At 42.0% G+C, this 17858-nt stretch overlaps 1 protein-coding gene across 1 annotated transcript in view; it reads right to left on the minus strand.

The window, feature by feature from the left end:
• Window positions 1–3062: 3062 nt before the first annotated feature.
• MTCL1 (microtubule crosslinking factor 1) overlaps window positions 3063–17858 on the minus strand; it is a 50270-nt gene continuing 35474 nt past the window's right edge. The window contains exons 9-12 of the mRNA XM_027737054.2: window positions 16138–16443; window positions 13896–13927; window positions 10874–12428; window positions 3063–4290 (exon numbers count right to left, since the gene is read on the minus strand). Coding sequence (XP_027592855.2) covers window positions 4081–4290; window positions 10874–12428; window positions 13896–13927; window positions 16138–16443 — 2103 coding nt within the window. The 3' untranslated portion in view covers window positions 3063–4080. The remainder of the gene's footprint in view (window positions 4291–10873; window positions 12429–13895; window positions 13928–16137; window positions 16444–17858) is intronic.

The raw sequence follows: 17858 nt of genomic DNA on the forward strand, positions 1-17858 counted from the left end.
TCCGCCCTGAGAGCAAAAAAAGAAAAAGGTGTTTTTTCAGAAACAAATGCTAGTTTTTTATTCTAGAGACATGTCTCACCCAAACCTGAGGGCAGAATGTCTTATATCCTGCAAGGTGGATAAGAAGATGATATGAAGGGAAGGGAAGCAGACTTTGCTTAAAGCCATTAAACCTCTCTGCAAAGCAGGCTGGGCTCTGTGGGGACTGAAAACATTACCTGTCATTTGTATGAAAATTATATGTACTCAGCAGCCTAATAATACTCTAGCATGTTGCAATGATTTACATAAAGAGAAGTCAAAACAGGGGAAGAGGGAGTGAGCAAGAAATGGGGCACCTCCAAAGAAAGCGTAGGGGAGCTTGATGGTTCAGGTACTCAGGAAAGGAAGGGATTGGGAGAAGATACATGTCTTGGGGTAGCCTATGTTTACAGAGAATTCCTCTGTGCAGAGAGGAACATAAAGGGAACATATGGGAAAGGGTGGGGAAGGATGGTCCAAGCCTGGTCCTTGTCCAGGCACTGAAACACAACACAGACGTAGTGTTGCCATGTTGTCCTATTTTGGGTATTCCCTTGTGGGCTTGGATAGGTGAGTTAAGAGGCTGTATACCGTTACCAGTGGTATTTATCCATGTCCCCCCGTTGTGTAAAGGAGAGGACAGCGTGTTAGGGTCAGATGACTGTGGAGAGACATGAAGTAAAGTCAGAGAAAGGGCTGAAATGGGAAAAAGAGGTGACTTTTCCTCCTCATACTGCCCTTATGTACACAGCAGTGTTGTGGCAAGAGGGGCACCCCAACACCCTGGGATGCTCCCTAAAAGCTATCTGGAGTGGGATGGATGCCACAGGTCACAGTTCTGCTCCTGATCCCCTCAGTGTTGCAGGAGCAGGTAATATCCCAAGGCTGTTGTCTCCAGCACCACAAACCTCCAGGTGAAATCCAGCTATCTATTTCAGTCTTATCAGATGAGGCTGTGACAGATGTATTCATATCCCCTTACACTAACTTGTGTGGTAATCTGTGAGGCCTCCCCTGCCCTGGTTATTCACGAGGCAATAATTCAGATACCCCACAGACACTGAGTGAGCTGCAGATCTTCTAAAAAGGCTTTTCATTTTCTCTCAGAAACTTTTAAAAGAACCTTAGATAGACCAGAGACTTGTAATTTATTTTATAATTTAGATAAGTAATTATGGAGCATGATGGAATAACGTGAGTGTCGGTAGGATTCTCCCAACCCCAACAGAAGCTATACCAGAAGAGAAAAGCCCTGTTGTTTCCAAGGAGCCAGTGATATTTCTTGATGTCACTATATTTACTAATTAGACTAGAAAGGAGATTATGTTTAATTAATGTGATTCTTTTTAAGATCATCCACAGAATTTCTATTTGTGCTTAACCTTCTTATTGCTATTGCTAGCTCTCTTACTTTTATTTCAGTGATTCTTGCTGTTTCAGAAGCACTTTACCTGTCAAGTCGCATATAGCTGCTTATCCTCACAGAGCTTCATATTTCAGGATGACCAGCAGCTAATTCTGAAAACTGACGTGTCCTTGACTTGAAAGGCAAATACCATTTCCTGGTATCAAAGCAACAGATTAGTCCCCTGAATTTTCTTCTGCATCATTAAAAAAAAAATTATAGCTGTCACAAGAAAGAGAATATAATTTTTACTTGCCTGTCTTCAATATTTCTCATTCCTTTGCAACTTTAACTTATTTTATCTAGGAGAAAGAGCTTTTAAGCAGCAACCTCCTCCTATCCCTGCAAAGTTACTACTGGTAATTTTTGAAAACAAACAAGGATTTTTCAGTTGTGGCCTAGTCTTTCTCAATAACCATTGTGACTCTTGTTTAACCTTCAAAATGCTTCTTGCATGTGCTACTCCTTCCACTCCCAAAATGAGATTAGTGCAACAATTCAGCAAAGTGTTGCAGAAACAAGGTTTTCAAGTGTGCAGGGTGGGCACCATAGACAATTTTAAGTGTTCAGACTTTGGGATTATACTTAACTCTCATGTAAAACGCTATCAGTGAGGCTTTGAGGCAGCTGGGAAAGCAGTTATCACTGATATGACTGTTGCTGGTCAGGACTGGCACTGAACAGCCCTTGTTTTAGCTGAGGCACCAGAGAGCCATTACAGTGCTTTTCAGTCACTGCCTGTCTTGGTAAGTGGTCATTTTTGTAATGATGACCCACAGGTAGACATTTTGACACCAGGTCATAAACCACAGCCCTCACTGATACGGTAGAAATCAGATCTCAATTGGCTGCTATTTGGGAGCTAGGGAGTTTATTCTTATCCAACAGCTGAATTACACTTCCTAGAAAGCCAGCCTGATGCAGCAGGATGGGATATGAGGGACTTATCCCTTGACAGAACTAACCAGGAAGGCTTCTAGGTATCCCAGATGGTGCTCTTCAACCAGTGAGCCTCAGAAAGCTTCAGTAAAGGAAATGGAACAGGAATGAGCCAGCTCAGCGATGGGATAACATGTCAGAGCAGTTCTGGGGCTCCAGAGAAAGCATGTGGCCAAACAGATGGTCCCAGGCAAAATAGCTTGAGAGGTTTCCACCTCTTGGAAGCAAAAATTTATGGCTGCATTTTCTTCTCAGTGATAGCCACCGTTTTTACAGAAGTCCTGGTTTTATTGGTCTCTGTGTGTAATGCAGATGATCCATAAGCTTGGATTAATACTGGACATGCAATATTTTTGGTATTATGTTTAGCCAGCTGGTTTTCACTCCCATAAGCGACTGAAAGCAACAAGCCATATGGCCTCAGAGAAACTCAGGAGATGGGTCTCACTGTCTGCGCGAGCAGATATTTTGTGGAGTTCAGTGAGGGAATTTAGAAAACTTCTCATGGCCTTATCCAGTGTTCACAGGTGTATGTAGAGCACAGCATAATATTTGGTTTTGCCATGACTTATTTCATACAAGAAAGCATTCTGCTTCCCTTACGAGTAAAGGAGGAGTTTGAGGGCTTTTTTTCCTCCCAGTTAAATGAACCTGGGAAGTACCATCATAAAAAAACATCACAAAGCACTCAAGCAGCTTGTAAATACTGAGGGTTTTATTTTCACTTCACATGGTCTCCAGCAGACGCTTAAATAAGACCAGTTACAATTTAGTATGCCCATGGTTTTCCCAAAACAAAGGAAGTTCTCAGTAAACACTGTACATAGCCAGTTGAACTGCTAACAATAATTTAAAAACTCTTTTTGTATAGTCAATGCAAGAATACCAACAATAAAAGTACAGTACAGGTAAATTCACAACAATATTACAGTGAAACAGATTGACTCACATTTATGTGATGGTACAGTAGCAGTATGTACATGCACTAAAGTGCAAGGACCCAGAGGCATGCAAGTCAAGTATTGTAGGTGTATTTTACAGCTAACTCCGTAAGACTTTCTGAGGCATTCTTTTTTTTTTTTAACACATTTTTTTGTGTTTACCTGTATTCCGCTCCGTCTCAATTGATCACAAGTCTAGTGAACGAGTTTAATGGCTTTCTTCACTACTTAAAAGGTATCGCTTCAGACACTTGAAGCATCTTAAAGACCCTTACCTTTAAAAACTGATAACACTGACATTAAAATATAATAAAATTAACTTAAGACCCTAGTTTTACAGGAAATTAAAAAAACCCCAACCCAAAAAAACCCCCCAAACCAAAACTGAAAATATAACAGTGCAAATGTAACCAAAAGGCAGTCAGTATTTGGAGAGAGCGCGAGCATGTATTCAAATTCCCTTAAAACTTATTTTACATTTTATTTTAAATCTTACTTTATATCATTTTAACCTTTTTTTTTGTTTTTGTTAATATACTGTATGTAGAAAAGATGGAGACAAAAATAGTTTTCTCAGCTATGAAAAAATTAAGTTATTACAGGCACATTAACTGTTTCATTCTAGAAACACCTCCGTTTCCCAGGTCGGACATTCAGCAGCTGTTTCTGAGAACATTCTTTGACCTTTCCAAGCGGATCTCCCTCCTTCGTGGCAGAGACGGCTGGCGGGTGACCTGGTGGAGGCGAGTTGCGGCCCCCCGTTCCCATGCGGAGTTAGGCCGGCTCGCCTCCCTGGCTGGGGGTCTCTGCCAGAAGCTCCTTGCTTCCGCACTCCTCTGAGGAAGTCAGGTCTCCGGTGGACTGCGACTGTGAGGCAGTAGGGGAATGTGAAGCCCATCGTGATGGTGGGCGCCGGTTCGCTGGTCTTTCTGGCCGGGAGAAGCAGGGTTGGAGGGACGGGGCTAGTGCAGAACAAGGTAGTTCCTTGGCAGCCAAGAGAGCAAAATAGCGGTTAGTGACTTGCATTAGAGGCTGTCTGGACGCACAAAGAATTAAGGAACAAAAACTTCAAACTAAAGCTAAGCATCTGTCATGTGGCGGGACAAAAGCAAGCAGCAAACATCTGGCTGTGTGTGGGCTCCAGGAATCTGCATGTGTGTCCATGATTTATGGAACAGGTAAGGGAGAGAATGAAAGAGGTCTGAGACGAGTTGAAGCAGCTGACAAACTTCCATTTGCTAATTCTCCTTGTGCTAGAAAGAGAAGAGCTGAAAAGTATATTTGCACGATAATTCAGGAAAATCCACTATTCATTCATTTTACTCTAAGTGCTGACCTGGCATAAAAGGGCTGGGTTCGGCATTTGCAAGAGGGGTGAAAATCAATGGCTGACTCCTTTTGTCTGCTTCAGAGTTCAGAGTGACATGCAGGAGACTTCTTAGCAGTGGAATAATGACTGTAGGAGTAGTTATGATCTCCAGTTGGGTTAAAGATGAGGCTTACCTACAGATTTTGTCTTCTGGAACATCACTTCTTACTGCCAGCTGCTGAAGCCTGAATTACAGGATTCAGAGGTACTGAATGTTGAAGAGGACATTCACAGAAATGGAAGAAAATGGAAATTTTATTACTCCACCAACTTTCTACTGTTCAGGCTTGGTTAGCTTGCATTTGCGATTAGAAACTATCTACAGTTGTGATTTTTCACCCTAGCACTAAGTTGGTAATGCCTCTAATATTTATGGACTTTGCTCATAGTGCAGCTGGGCTTCCTGTCTCACTCTGAATGCTCCTTACGCCAAGGTGAGTGACTGTGGGAGCAAGTCTCTCATAGTGCCAAAGCCAAACTTCTGAATTTCACTGCATACTTTGTGATTTATAAAAGCAAATCAGAGGAGTTTGTCAACCTATAGCAATGTGTACACTAAGCAGCAGTCACTGGAAGGGACAGAAGAGTTCAATAAAAAGAAGTCTCAAAGTCAGAATGCAAACTGGCAATAAATGAAGAGAGAGACCAAAAACAATACAGTGCAAAGGAAAAGCTCTGGTACAGTAAGGCACAGGGAAACAAAGGCAGCAGTAGAACAATGCAGTGGAGATACAAGGATTCAGCACACTGTTTCACATGGAGAAAGAGAAACACGACTAGGGATGGAGAATATTGGAGTAGGTAACATGATGTGATTGGCAGTGAACAAACAAGGTGATATGCCATTGAACCTCTCCATTGGAGTGGGAAGACCAAACACGAAGACAAAAACATGACAGAAAGATCAATTTTGAAGACACAGAGCTGAGGTATGAGAAACGGAGCTGGTGAGACATTGTGGGGAGAGAGTGCATTTTCAGACTTGAGGAAGCCTCAGTGAAGGGTCAACCTTGGTGCCTTTGGGGCAATGCACAGCCAACAGGGAACTGTGCACCAGTGCTTGAGCCAGACCTATGCCCACCTGCTCTCAGCACTCACAGAGAGCGAGGCCAGTGAACCATTGCAGGAGATGGTCAGGGGGCTGTGAGTCCTCAGCCTGAACCACTTCCTACCTCTCTGTGTCCTCACCCCCCACTCCATCCCTGTGCCATAAACTTCACGACCCTTGCTAAAACAAGAGTAAGGCTGAAATATAAATCAGTGCTAACAAAAAGATTGACTGTGTGTCCTTACTTCACCTTATCCCACTGCGCCTGGGGTGACATATGGTCTGTGAAAGCTACCAGTAGACTCAGATTTGTTAAGAGAAATCTATCTGCACAGTAACACTCATGGGCAGCAGAACACAGAGAATTGAGGCTATGAGATTTGCTTGGGTTTGTCTTAGCCTCTTTCTAAACACAGGCTTAAAATGATATCTTTACAGCATTGCTTGCTTCTGGCTGCTTTATCCTAGTTTCAGAGCAGTAAATCAGAGTTAGCATGGCGATAATGAAATTATTTCCACTGCTGCCTCCCAGTTCAAAAGCCTCTCTCCATCACACCCGCAGATGTTGGTCAGCTTTTACCGAACAGCAGGGTTAAGCTCATCTTATCTGTGATGTACACATGCCCAGCACCACACAAGGCTGTGCTGGTGGTGGCTCCAGGGCCAAAAGTGACTGGCAGCGTAATCTTATAATGTGCTGGCTGCTGAGTCAGTCACCCCCACCTGCTGTGTGGAAATCCAGCCATGACAAGGAAACTGCAGAAGGGTTTGTGAAAACCCTTCCTCACCTTCCAAACGTAGCTGCCATAGCTAGAAATGTTTTTAAAAAATTATCCTGTGGGTAATTTAGTTTGGTTGTTGCTTGGAGGTGTGGGTGGACAGGCAGCACTTCTTAGTCTGAACACTGAAAATGGGAAAGATTATTTCAGCTTCAGTTTCCAGCTATTTCCTAAGCCAAGCTGTCAGCCACCGTGGCTATGCCTATACTAATAAAAAAACCCAAACAACAGTTTTCTCTTTTCTCTGAGGTGGAGTGAATGGTCACAGCTCATGTCTGCACAGCATCATCCCTTCACTGCGGCAACTGCAGCCACTGGCCAAAACTAGGCCTGGAACAGCTTAATGAGCAAAAGTGACTATTAGCCACAGGGTGCTGGAGCACCCTTCCCAGCCCTCTCCACCTGCTGCTGTAGCCAGGGCTGGAGGGGAGGCACCCTGGGGCAGCCAGAAGCCCTGTGCAGTGCTATGTATTTGTCAAAAAAAAAAAAAAAAGTTTTATATAATTCTGAATCCCTTCCCAACCCCTTTGCGTACCCTTGTATTGGTTTTAAATTTTGCCTTAAGTGTGACCTCTTCATAGCCTGTGCTGCTGCAGGACACAGCAGATGAGCTCCTATCCTGAGCACTTCCTGACTGTGACATACAAAGGACCCCACAGGGATATTGGGTGGGCACTGATACCTCTGGAGCTGTGATCATTTATTTCCCTTTGTTAACCCACATGTTCAAAGATGACCGCTTTCGGAAAGCTCTGGAAACAAGGTAGAAAGGACTTACAGCAGTGAGGCAGGCAGGGTTAGAGTCCCCAGGGGGCAGTTAATAAGACAGTTTGGTTCTGGACAGAACAGACAGAAAAGAAAAAGAAAGCAAGTAGTTGGAAAGAACTGTTTTAATCGATTATTTTTTTAAAGTGAAGATTTCATGTCAGCAAGAAAGAAGTCTCCAGATGTTACTACTCATTCAGATCATGTTACCACTGTTATCACAGGGAAACTAATAATCAAAAATAAAAGATAAGCCACTAGCAGAAAAAGATTCAGAAAGGAAGGAAGCAAACAAACCAATCTTTTACAATCCCAGCACAGTCTCAGAAGAGGAATAGCAATAAACAAAACAAACATTTCTACTCAGCAGAAAGTTATCCTTTGCCAACCTTGATTAAGGTAAGGGAAAACCACATTACTATGAAAGAGGAATAAAGTTGTATTTTTTCCCTTTGTTTAATTTCAAGAGAGAATTTCTGTTTATGAAATCTTTAACAATTGAAAAAGTGTCCAATATTTTGTGTTGCTCATGCTTGTGTTGCTCAGGTTTCATGATAGCCCATTGCCTAACCATTTTCCCTTGTTTCTCTTTAACAGTGATGCTGGATGGAAGACTCAAACTAAAGCAAAAGCCCTTTAATTCTGACAACACCTTCCATAATTTTTCACATTCCTCCTTCCATGCTGATCAGTTCAGTGGCAAACATGCAGCAACTTGGCAAGCAGAGGATGCAGCACCTGCCCTCTCCTCTGTGGGTTTGTGTGGATGGTCCTTTCACACTGCTGTCTCCAGAAATGAGTCTGACCCTCAGTCCAGGACTGTTGTGTAACCTCCATGATCTACACCCCTGCTAGTCATGGAAGTAAAATGTTCATACAGCTCTTACATTGTTACTTAGGCAATGCTAATCTGCATTTTTAATAATATAAATCCTATGATATGCAAGTAAGATAGTGGTTTAGTGAATTAGCAGGATAAGACACTAATAGGCCACACTAGGTGGAATAAATTTACTTGTAGGCAGCTCTGGGCGAGTTAGAAAATACAAAGTTATTGCTACTCTGTATGCATATACACTCACATGCTCACATACTTATGTACGTAAATACATGAATATATATATGAACTAGATTTCGTATTTGCAGCAGGAATATAAAAGGATATTATGTAACTAAACAACTCAGAAGCTCAAATTAAAGAAAAGTCACCAAGAGGTGCTGCATGCAAGTTTAAAAGTCATTTAATATACTGTGCCACGACTGCAGAAAACAGAAGGCCAGAAGGTGGTAAGAAGGTCACTTATCTTGGCCAGAAATCAACAGGTGAGGGGGAAGCAGAGCAGGGATCTACAGGAAGGTGGCAGCGTCTTGTCAATGCTTCCTCAAGAACAAACCTGCCTCCTTCATGATCATCATTCACTGAACTGCTGCGTCTGGCTTTGTACAAAATGTACCAAATGGAATTTGTACAAAGTGTAATTTATGTGGTAGGTGTAATCCACAAATAATCCAAGGCATCTGCAGAGTATAAACTTATTTGTAGTTTTGTTTTCAACAGCAAACCCATGCTCCATTGAGTATATCTTTCACAGCACCACCCCACCTAGGAAAAGCTAAGCTTATCCTGTGAACGCCCACCACCTTCCTTTTCAATGCACAGTCCTGAGAAATGACAGGATCACCCAAAGAACATAACCTGTGCATCTAGACAGCAGTCATAACAGCCAAGTAAGAGCTGCAAGGTAAAACAAGTCTTAGCTCTGAAGATCAGAACTCAAAAAAATCAGCAGAAGATACTGAGAATTCACAAAAAGGAGCAATTTTCTGCCAATTTGATAGTCAATGAGTTTTTGCTAAATAGCATTGACCCAAATCTCTCTGTGCATCAAACTCAGGTACTGATGCTAGTTGCATTTTGCCAACAACAATTTATAATGATGCAGGATGACATCTGTTGATACATTCAAAATCTGCTGAGACATTTAGAAGATACAGGAGGGAATCAAGAGTTTCTAGGGATGCCTTGAAGGCAAAGCTGAGTTGAACCTGCTAGAGTTCAACACACTTTCTAAAAAGGACCAGTAATGTATTCTCAATATTTCAAACTAAGGAAAAAATACAGAGATAACTAGAAAAAGTCAAATAAATGAGGCTACTTTCCACTTTTATTCACTCTGACGTATGTGCAAAAAGACCAGTTTCACTCACTAATATTTATAATGTGCATGTGGTTTCTTTTTTTTTTTTAATGTAAAAACTTTCCTACTTATATCTGTTTAAACTGCATATAGGGAATATACCCTCAGCTTTGGATCCTCTGTTAAGCAAAAAAGATCACACCCTCAGAGCAGTACCTACAAAAGAGGAACTGACTGCATATTGACACTAGCACAAGGCAAACTGCAGACCAAAGGTTCCAGCACTCAGGTCCCCACAAATCCTTCAAGCCAAATGTTGAGTTAGGAAACAGGCTTTGAACCTTCCCTTCTGTGGCTATCTGAGACAGGAGGGCTAGGAGTCTGCCCAGTGAAGGCAAGGTGGGATGTCCGGGGTGTACAGGGATCAAGACGGAGCTGCTGCCCTGCAGCCAGGGCTCAGCAAAATCATCAGGATGTCAAAGGGGCAGCGCAGGGCAGAGAGGATGACAAGTGCCTGTCCCTGCTCTGGGCAATATAACCAACCAGCAGGGCACATGCCATTTCAGCGCTGCACCAGAAAGGCAACATATAGTGGTAAGAGCTGGGCATAATTCAGCTTTTCCAGGCCTTCTCAGAGTTACACTCTCAAGGGCATGTGGGTTCACCAGAAACAGGATGTTTATACACTCATAACTGAAAGCTTTCATCCATCATGACACACTCTTAATTGTTGATTGCTCTAGCGCATAACTGTACCTGAGATTGACCCCTAACATCTGGGTACACTTGCTGAGACAGATGATGACTGTTACACTATTGATGACAAAATATCAATAAGGAGTTCTTAAACACTAAGTAGGTACGTGTCTAGACTAGTTGATTATATGCATATATTTTTTTCTTTTTCTTATTTTTGTAAGGCAGCAACAGTTAGTAGCAAATTTCATGCCATTTAATCACATTCACAGACCTGAGCCAAACTTAATCAGATACATTCAGAAAACGTATGCTGAAGGCCCTGAAGCTTTGGTTCAGGGTATCGTAGAGACTGTTACTCACACAAACTTGTTAACACCTGTTCTTGTGTAGGATAAAGCTACCTTTCCATCCAGCATAAAAGAGAAATTTACTCCAACCTGAAGTCCCTAGAGCATCTGTACCATGTGGTGTGTTTTGTGACAAAAAATCCTTACCCCAGCCATTCAGAGAAGAACCATTTTTATCCTAGAAAGGTAAAACTCTTCTGATGCTTTCAGGCCAAATAAGCTGCCAGGGTAGAAACTCAATTCTTTAGTGAGTCCTTCAGTGACTAATCCAATAGTTTCATGACTGGAACTCACTGGTGGTACCATGACAGAACTAAGATATTTATTGTAAATACTCACTAGGACTGCAAGAGATCTCATAATGCATTTGTTCAAAGAAGAGTGCACTTAGCTATAGGAGGAAAAACAAGCAAACTCATTACCTCTATGGACCCTGGATCTACTTTGACAATTTCTCCTGTGCTGTTGTCATTGCTAAGATTTGGTGGGCTGTGTGAAGGTAGCCTTCTGTCTTCCTTTAAGGCATGCTCCAAAAGTTTCTTATTCAAGATCCTGGCAGCATTTTCTGCAAGCGTGTACCCTGGAGGAGCAGATAAGTCCTGCCTGATACTTGTCACCTCAGTCCCTTCTTCCTTTTGCATCTCTGTCCCCAACCGGAGAGGACTGGGTGATCTGCCACGGGCATTTGTACATGGCTCCTGCAATGGGCCCAGTTCTGGTCTGGGTTCTGCAGACCTGGACCGGCTGCTGGATCTGGGGCATTTTTGGAAGGTCTCATGAAATATGGGGCTGTGGTCAATAATGTTGAACAAACTGGAGAGTCCATCATTGATAGTGGTGTGGACAGGACTCTCCCGTGTAGTAGTTGATCTTGCCCAGGCGGACTCACTGAATCCTTTCTGAGGTGTGCCAGGTGTAGTCCGGTTATTTGGCTGGTCTGATTTGGGAAGGATTTTCCTTTGCAGCTTTGGAGAGCCATATTTGGGGGAACAGCACGTGCGTTCAAACTTAGCCTGGACCTTTTCAATGACGGGAGTCACTTGCCTGCTTCTTAGGCTCCTGGATGGTGAAGAAACAGGTGTGGACCCCCCCTTTGGTGTCAGACACTTGTGTGGGCTGCTGGTGATATTGCGCAGGGTTTCTGTTTGCAAGCCAACGCTGATGGTCTGGGTGGTCTGTGTCCCTGTCGTTCTCATACCATTGGTTTGACACGCAGTGTCCTTAAATTGAGGCTCCGTGGAGTTGGAGCGTATTGCGTTTCGGACAGAGAAAGCAACCTCCTTCATATCATCACTCATGTTTTTTGACATCTCCAAGCTGTGCAAGGGTGAGGCAAAGCCCACAGTAGTGCAAATAGGACGTTCAATGGGATGAAGGCCATTCTCCAGAAAATCTTTATGATGTTTGGCCAGGTCACAAGACCATCTTCCAAACATATCTGAGGAAGCACTTTTTGTCTCAGTGACGTTCCCCATAGCTTTGGTCACAGAAAACAGGAAGTCTGGCTCAACCTGGTTTTTCCCTTCGCTGCCAGCTATCACTGAGTTATCAAACCTACGGACAACCGGTGGGCTGTGAAACACCCGAACTCCCATTTTTTCGGTTACTCCGTGATTCCTAGTTGGCTGCTTTTGGCAGTGCTCTGGGCTGGTCATGGTGTTAGTTGTCATAGTGACACTGGTGGTGAGGTACCATGATGATGCCTGGAATGGATCTGAAGCAGGATCATTCCCAGCTTTCCCAATTTCTGTCCTTTCTGCCCAGCCTTCTGTAGGCTTCTCAGTGGCCCCGCCATGGTTCCTAGTGCTATTGTAATCCCAGTTTTTGTTGAACTCCTCGATGTATTTCAGATCATCGGGAGACAGGGGAGGGGTTATATCGTCTTTGCTGCTGGATGAAGGCAGGTTTTTTTCTGGTAGAAATGGAGAAATATCCATCAGGCGCTGAAATTCTGACATGGAAGAAACGGACATCGCCCTGGAGAGGGGAACACAAGAGAGTCGCTCATAGGCTTGGAAATTGTCACAGACTGACTTATTTTCACCAGCAAATTAACTCTGGAAACCCAACTTTCACTATCTGCTTACATATAAAACCACTTCAATCATAGAATCATAGATTAACCTGACTTGGAAGGGACCCACAAGGAACATCAAAGTCCAACTCCTGTCCTTGCACAGGATAACCTCAAAAATCACACCATGCATATAAGAACATTGACCAAACACTTCTTGAAATCTAGCAGGCTTGGTACTATGACCACTTCCCTGGGGAGCCAGCTCCAGTGCCCAATCACCCCCCAGGTGAAAAAGCTTTTCCTAATTTTCCTTCCTTTGCCCTTTCTTTTATTAAAGTCCCCTTTTATTATCTTTAAAATAGCTGTGAATGCAAACATTGCTGATGTGTCAGTAAAGGTACCAAATGGTTTGTTAATGGTTCTTAATTTACTGCTTTCTCATGGATTACTGCTTGGCAAATGTCTGAAATACGGAACAGTAGGATGCATTTAAGAATTATACCATTCATAGAAAATGAGTGTTAGTGACAATGCAAGGCAGACTTTTCAAACAAGTGTGGAGTATTTCTGACTTGCTGGGAAATCAGCAAATCCACTCCCACTTCTGAGACTGCCCAGGCTGCACAGCTGGTGTGTAGTGATGTGGGACCTCCAGCTGAGATGCTGTTACATTGAACTGGCTTGGTGAGTTGAGCTCATGCTGAAATTCAACCCAAGGGAATCTCCAAGTGATAATGCTGAATTCTTGGCTTTCCCGCATTTCACTCACTCATACAAATCACAGGCATTCAGCTGAGTTGCCCTACTGCTTTGTTTAAAAAAAAAAAAAAAATCACACAAAAACCCCCCTATCTGAACAGGACTACATAAAAATGCAAGTAAGTGTAGTTATCAGAATCATCTCAATGAGGTAACTCAAGCTATGTGAGAACTCAGCAAGTAGTAGTTTTCATGTATTAGTGACCTGAAGGACAGAGTAAAGTCACACTGTGAGTTTTTAATCAAGAGCTCCAGCTGCAGTTGGGGTGTTTCTGTTAGGCAGTCAGGTGAATACAGTTTTTAAGCGGATCTCCAAGTCAGATCCTCTGGTTTGCATCGGTGGCAACCTCAGAGAGCATGGGTTGGGTTTCAGTATCTACAGTTTTGCACTACTCACTAAGGTAGGCGTAGCCTTCCCTGTAAGCTGCAGCTTCATGTACTTTCCTACAGTGTGATCTTTGTGCACTACAGCTAAATATGGCCCAAGTTATTCAGAGTAGAACAGAAGCATATTGAGATAAATTAATCCCTGGGTAAATCCATTAATCTGGCTAGCAGGCTACTTAGGAGGTGGCACAGCTATGCCTCAGGTCTGCGGTTTGGGTGCAGAGAGCTATAGTTCTGGCACCTGAATATTTGCTGGGTTTTTCCCTTCAAGTTTTACTCACCTTTGAAGATTTCCTTTGTGTGTTTCTTCCTCCTGATTAAAAACAGAAACAAAATAGAATAAGTTATTTCTGAACCATTAACTTATTCGCTTCCCATTAGTTGCACCAGGTATGTTTGTCTCTAAAAAGTATCTGATTTTCTCTCTCATAAATAATTTTAAATTGCCAGTGTAAATATTCTTCACTTTATACATAGGCAGTAGAACGGGCAATCCCATCGGGATAACACACTGCACAGGTAAAACCCATGTGGCAAATCTACAACAGCCTTGAACTTCTATATGGCCATGCAATCATAAATGGAGGTAGCCTCCAAAAGGCTTTTTTCCACGATGTAGTGTTTTGGACCATATAGTTGTGAGTGAAAGTGTTCTGTGGAGGTAATCTATATTATATGAGAGACCTAGCTGTGCTGCAGTAAGAGATAAACCGAGGTTCTTTGACATAATATTTCATTATATGTTTCTCTAGGAATCAATAAGTGGCACCAGTTGATACTCATTAAACTCATCAAATCAAATGCTTAGGAAGACTGTAGCTTCTTTCACAGGGGGAATACCTGCAGCTTGCTAATGGCATTAAGATGTTTTTATGGCAGTTATTTCCCTGTGACAATTCCCATCATGAGTTGAGGTTTTAAATAGATGCTTCTGAAGAAATTGCTTTACAGTGATTTTAACTGTTTGCTTATATTTCTAATAATCTATAGGGATTAAAAAATACGATCAGGATAAAAAGAGTATTAATACCTCTTACTTTTATTTGATCTCATGAAAGCAAGCACATTACCAGCACAGAAGTGCATTTCAAATTGGGACTATTCAGAAACAGCACTGCTTAACTCAGCAAATACCTTCTGGTATTTATCCAGAGTCAGCAAAAAAAATAGTAGTAAACTGATCCTCCTTGCATTCACTGTGGTATAATTCTGGAATAACACTGGTGTCTTCAGTGGAATTACTGCAGACTAAATCTGATCTAAGTGAATGCATGATCAGGGTGAAGGCTGGATTGACTTCTGCAGTTAGTACCAAAGAGAAAATATAGTGGAGAGGTAGAGTCAGCAGGCTGCAGTTGTCTCTGTGCATCCTCAGTTAAGCTATTCATTAAACTCCAATCAGTCTCACTTGAACAAACCCTCTGAGGGAAAATTACTTTGCCCAGGTTGCCCTAAAACATGCTTTGAAGGAAAGAAGTTATGCAAATATCACTAAAGACCAAATTTTGCTGCCCACATTTTTGTTAATGACAGTAATGTCTGAAAAACAGAAAAGGGAAGAGAGAGGTCCCTTGTCTAAATATCAGACTTAATCTGAAAGAAAGGAAACAGCAACGAAAATTAAACACAAAACTTAGTTCCCTGCCACTAGTACTGACATTCTTCACTGAGCACTTGGACATGCATGAAATAAAAGCTAAGAAATAAATATGGGATCCCACACTGCCAGCCATACATTTATGGCACTGAGGGAAGAAAATTTGGAATACATAGGTACCTACAGCTACTTAAAATGTAAGAAGGGCAATCACATTTCTTGCCTCTCTTAGTATTTTTTGCTTTGCTTCCTCTCAAAAAACTTGATTTTGCAATCCTTTAGCTTTGTACAGCATACGGGAATGGGAAACCTGGGTTTCATTCAGCAGCAATATAAACAGAGGACCTGGAAGTGGTGAAAATAAGCCTCCTGTGGTGCAGATTTTTGCAGGACACAGACTACATTCACTATGTACCAATGGCATCTTTTAGCACTGTGTTATACATGTTTATAGCTTTCTGGTATGATTTCAGGGTAGATATTCTTCTGATGAATAACTTTATTTTTTTAACATCTCATCTCACTTACTTATGCTAATCTGGTTAAAAGGCAACCACAGAAGAACAACAAGAAATTGCCTCTCTACAGCACTTACTGCTTTACTAAAAAAATAAAAGCCTGTGTTTCTTCATAAATACATACCTACTTACAACTGGAAGTGATTTAATGTTGTGTCAAATATAGTTATCATACATAATATGATGACAAAGTAATCTTGGGACCTTTAGGCTGGCTCCCACTTTCTTAGGTGATTGACATTGGTGTAATTGGCTCATAACAAGGAATGAAAACTTGTTCCCACTAAATCCACTGCTGGGTAACTGTAAGCAGTGCCTGTGACACAATATCTCATTTCCTACAATGCTGTACCAATTTTGACATGAGAGATAATACGCCAGCATGATAAAATGTAGATGAGTGCATACTTCCGTTAATCCAGTCAAGAATTTCTCCCGCTCCAGCTGCCGAGGCCGATGCTCATCAGATTCGTCGGGGGAATCAAGAGACAGAGATTCCAGAAAGAGGTTTTCTGTGCCACTGCACCGATCGCTCTCCTTCAGCTTCGACAGCGACCGATCGTCAAACTGAATGGTGTCTGAATCAGAGTAGGATCTGGATCCCATTGGACGAGGCATGTGAAGGTTCCCCTGGGTCGTAAACGGACGACGGCTACCCTCGTTCTGCTCACACAGCAAACCACCTCCTCTTCGTGGGCTCGCTTCTTTCTGAAGCTGGAGACAAGGCAAGTTAAAAGGAGCAGCAATTACTTCTGTAGTGTATGGCGTTTGGCAGAACTCATCCTTCCCCAGGAACAAGGCACCCACACCCTGGGGAGGCACCTGGAGATTGCTGCCTGGCTCCAGGAGTGCACCTCTGAGGGACACAGGCCTTGCTCTACTGGTCCTTCCACAAAGGGAGATGTCTCTAGAACTTTGATGCTATTACTCATGGGATTTTGAGTGACTAGATCTGTGTATGTATAGTTTTGGTTGTTTACATGTATATGTATACATATATACACACTGTTTGTATATATACACAAAATAATGCATCTGTCTGTAATTTGATTTTAAAGGAAACAAATCAACACAGACTGTTATTTAAAAGCAATCCTGACAGCAATACAAGCAGAGGCTCAAGGAAGGGTGAGTGATTTGGAGTCTCATCAAAACAAACACTTTTTTTTTCCTGGTCAGCAGTACATAGATTGGGCTTTTATGTACATCATTCGTTTCCACAGGTGGATATCATGCTTAACAAAAACCAAAAATTTTGTTTTATAAATGGTCTAGCCTTAATGCATGGCTAGAGAGTTGACTATTTGTACAGAACAGCATCGTCAAAGGGATTAATTGTGCATGGAAAACATCTTCGAAGAAAATGTGTATTTGTAGAAGGACCATCAAGGCTATTAACTCTACACTTTGCAAAAGCTCGGTGAAGAGAGGGTGATCTATCAGTGAAACTGCCAATATTAAAATTAGATTATCAACTTCTGATTTTTCTAAATTAGATGTTCAATTTTGCTTTTAATTGTAAATACAACAGGATGGCTAAAATAAGTGATATTTTCAATCATGATGAATGACAGCAGGAATCTGATAAGAACTCTGATGTTTTGCTAGAGCAGCATGCTAAGATTAGTGACAATAACCTAAAAATGCAAGTCATTCTCTAGAACTCTGGAGATTGATAACCTACAAAACATATTAATCTTGTTACACAGGTTTGGAAAAATAAACAGACATTATGCTGCCTAATTTACATCAAACCATTTGAGGTCCCAAACAATTAAATTCGCACTTGAGCTAAAAACAGTGAGATTTTTTTATTGATTCAGGTCTACAAAAACACGAATGCATCTTCAGTGTTTTGCTCATGATATATAAAATCTGAAACAGTTTTATTAAAAGGAACTAAATTAGAGTGTCCTATAAAGGCAGGGTCTGGAAGGTATATCTCAAGAGATCCTGGAGTCCATTCTCCAGTATATGGGCAAGATCCAAAACAAGGAGAAATGGTAATTACATGCTTTCTCTATAGATAGCTCCGATTGCGAGCCCTTCAGATTTTCAGAGATCCTGTAAGAATAATGATCTAGAAACCTTTGTGAGAAAACAGTATGGATGCTGGTTCAACCTCTGAA

Source organism: Pipra filicauda, unplaced genomic scaffold (genome assembly GCF_003945595.2).
Source record: "Pipra filicauda isolate LSUMZ 115617 unplaced genomic scaffold, ASM394559v2 scaffold271_size1040873_pilon, whole genome shotgun sequence".
Classification (NCBI taxonomy): Eukaryota; Metazoa; Chordata; class Aves; order Passeriformes; family Pipridae; genus Pipra; species Pipra filicauda.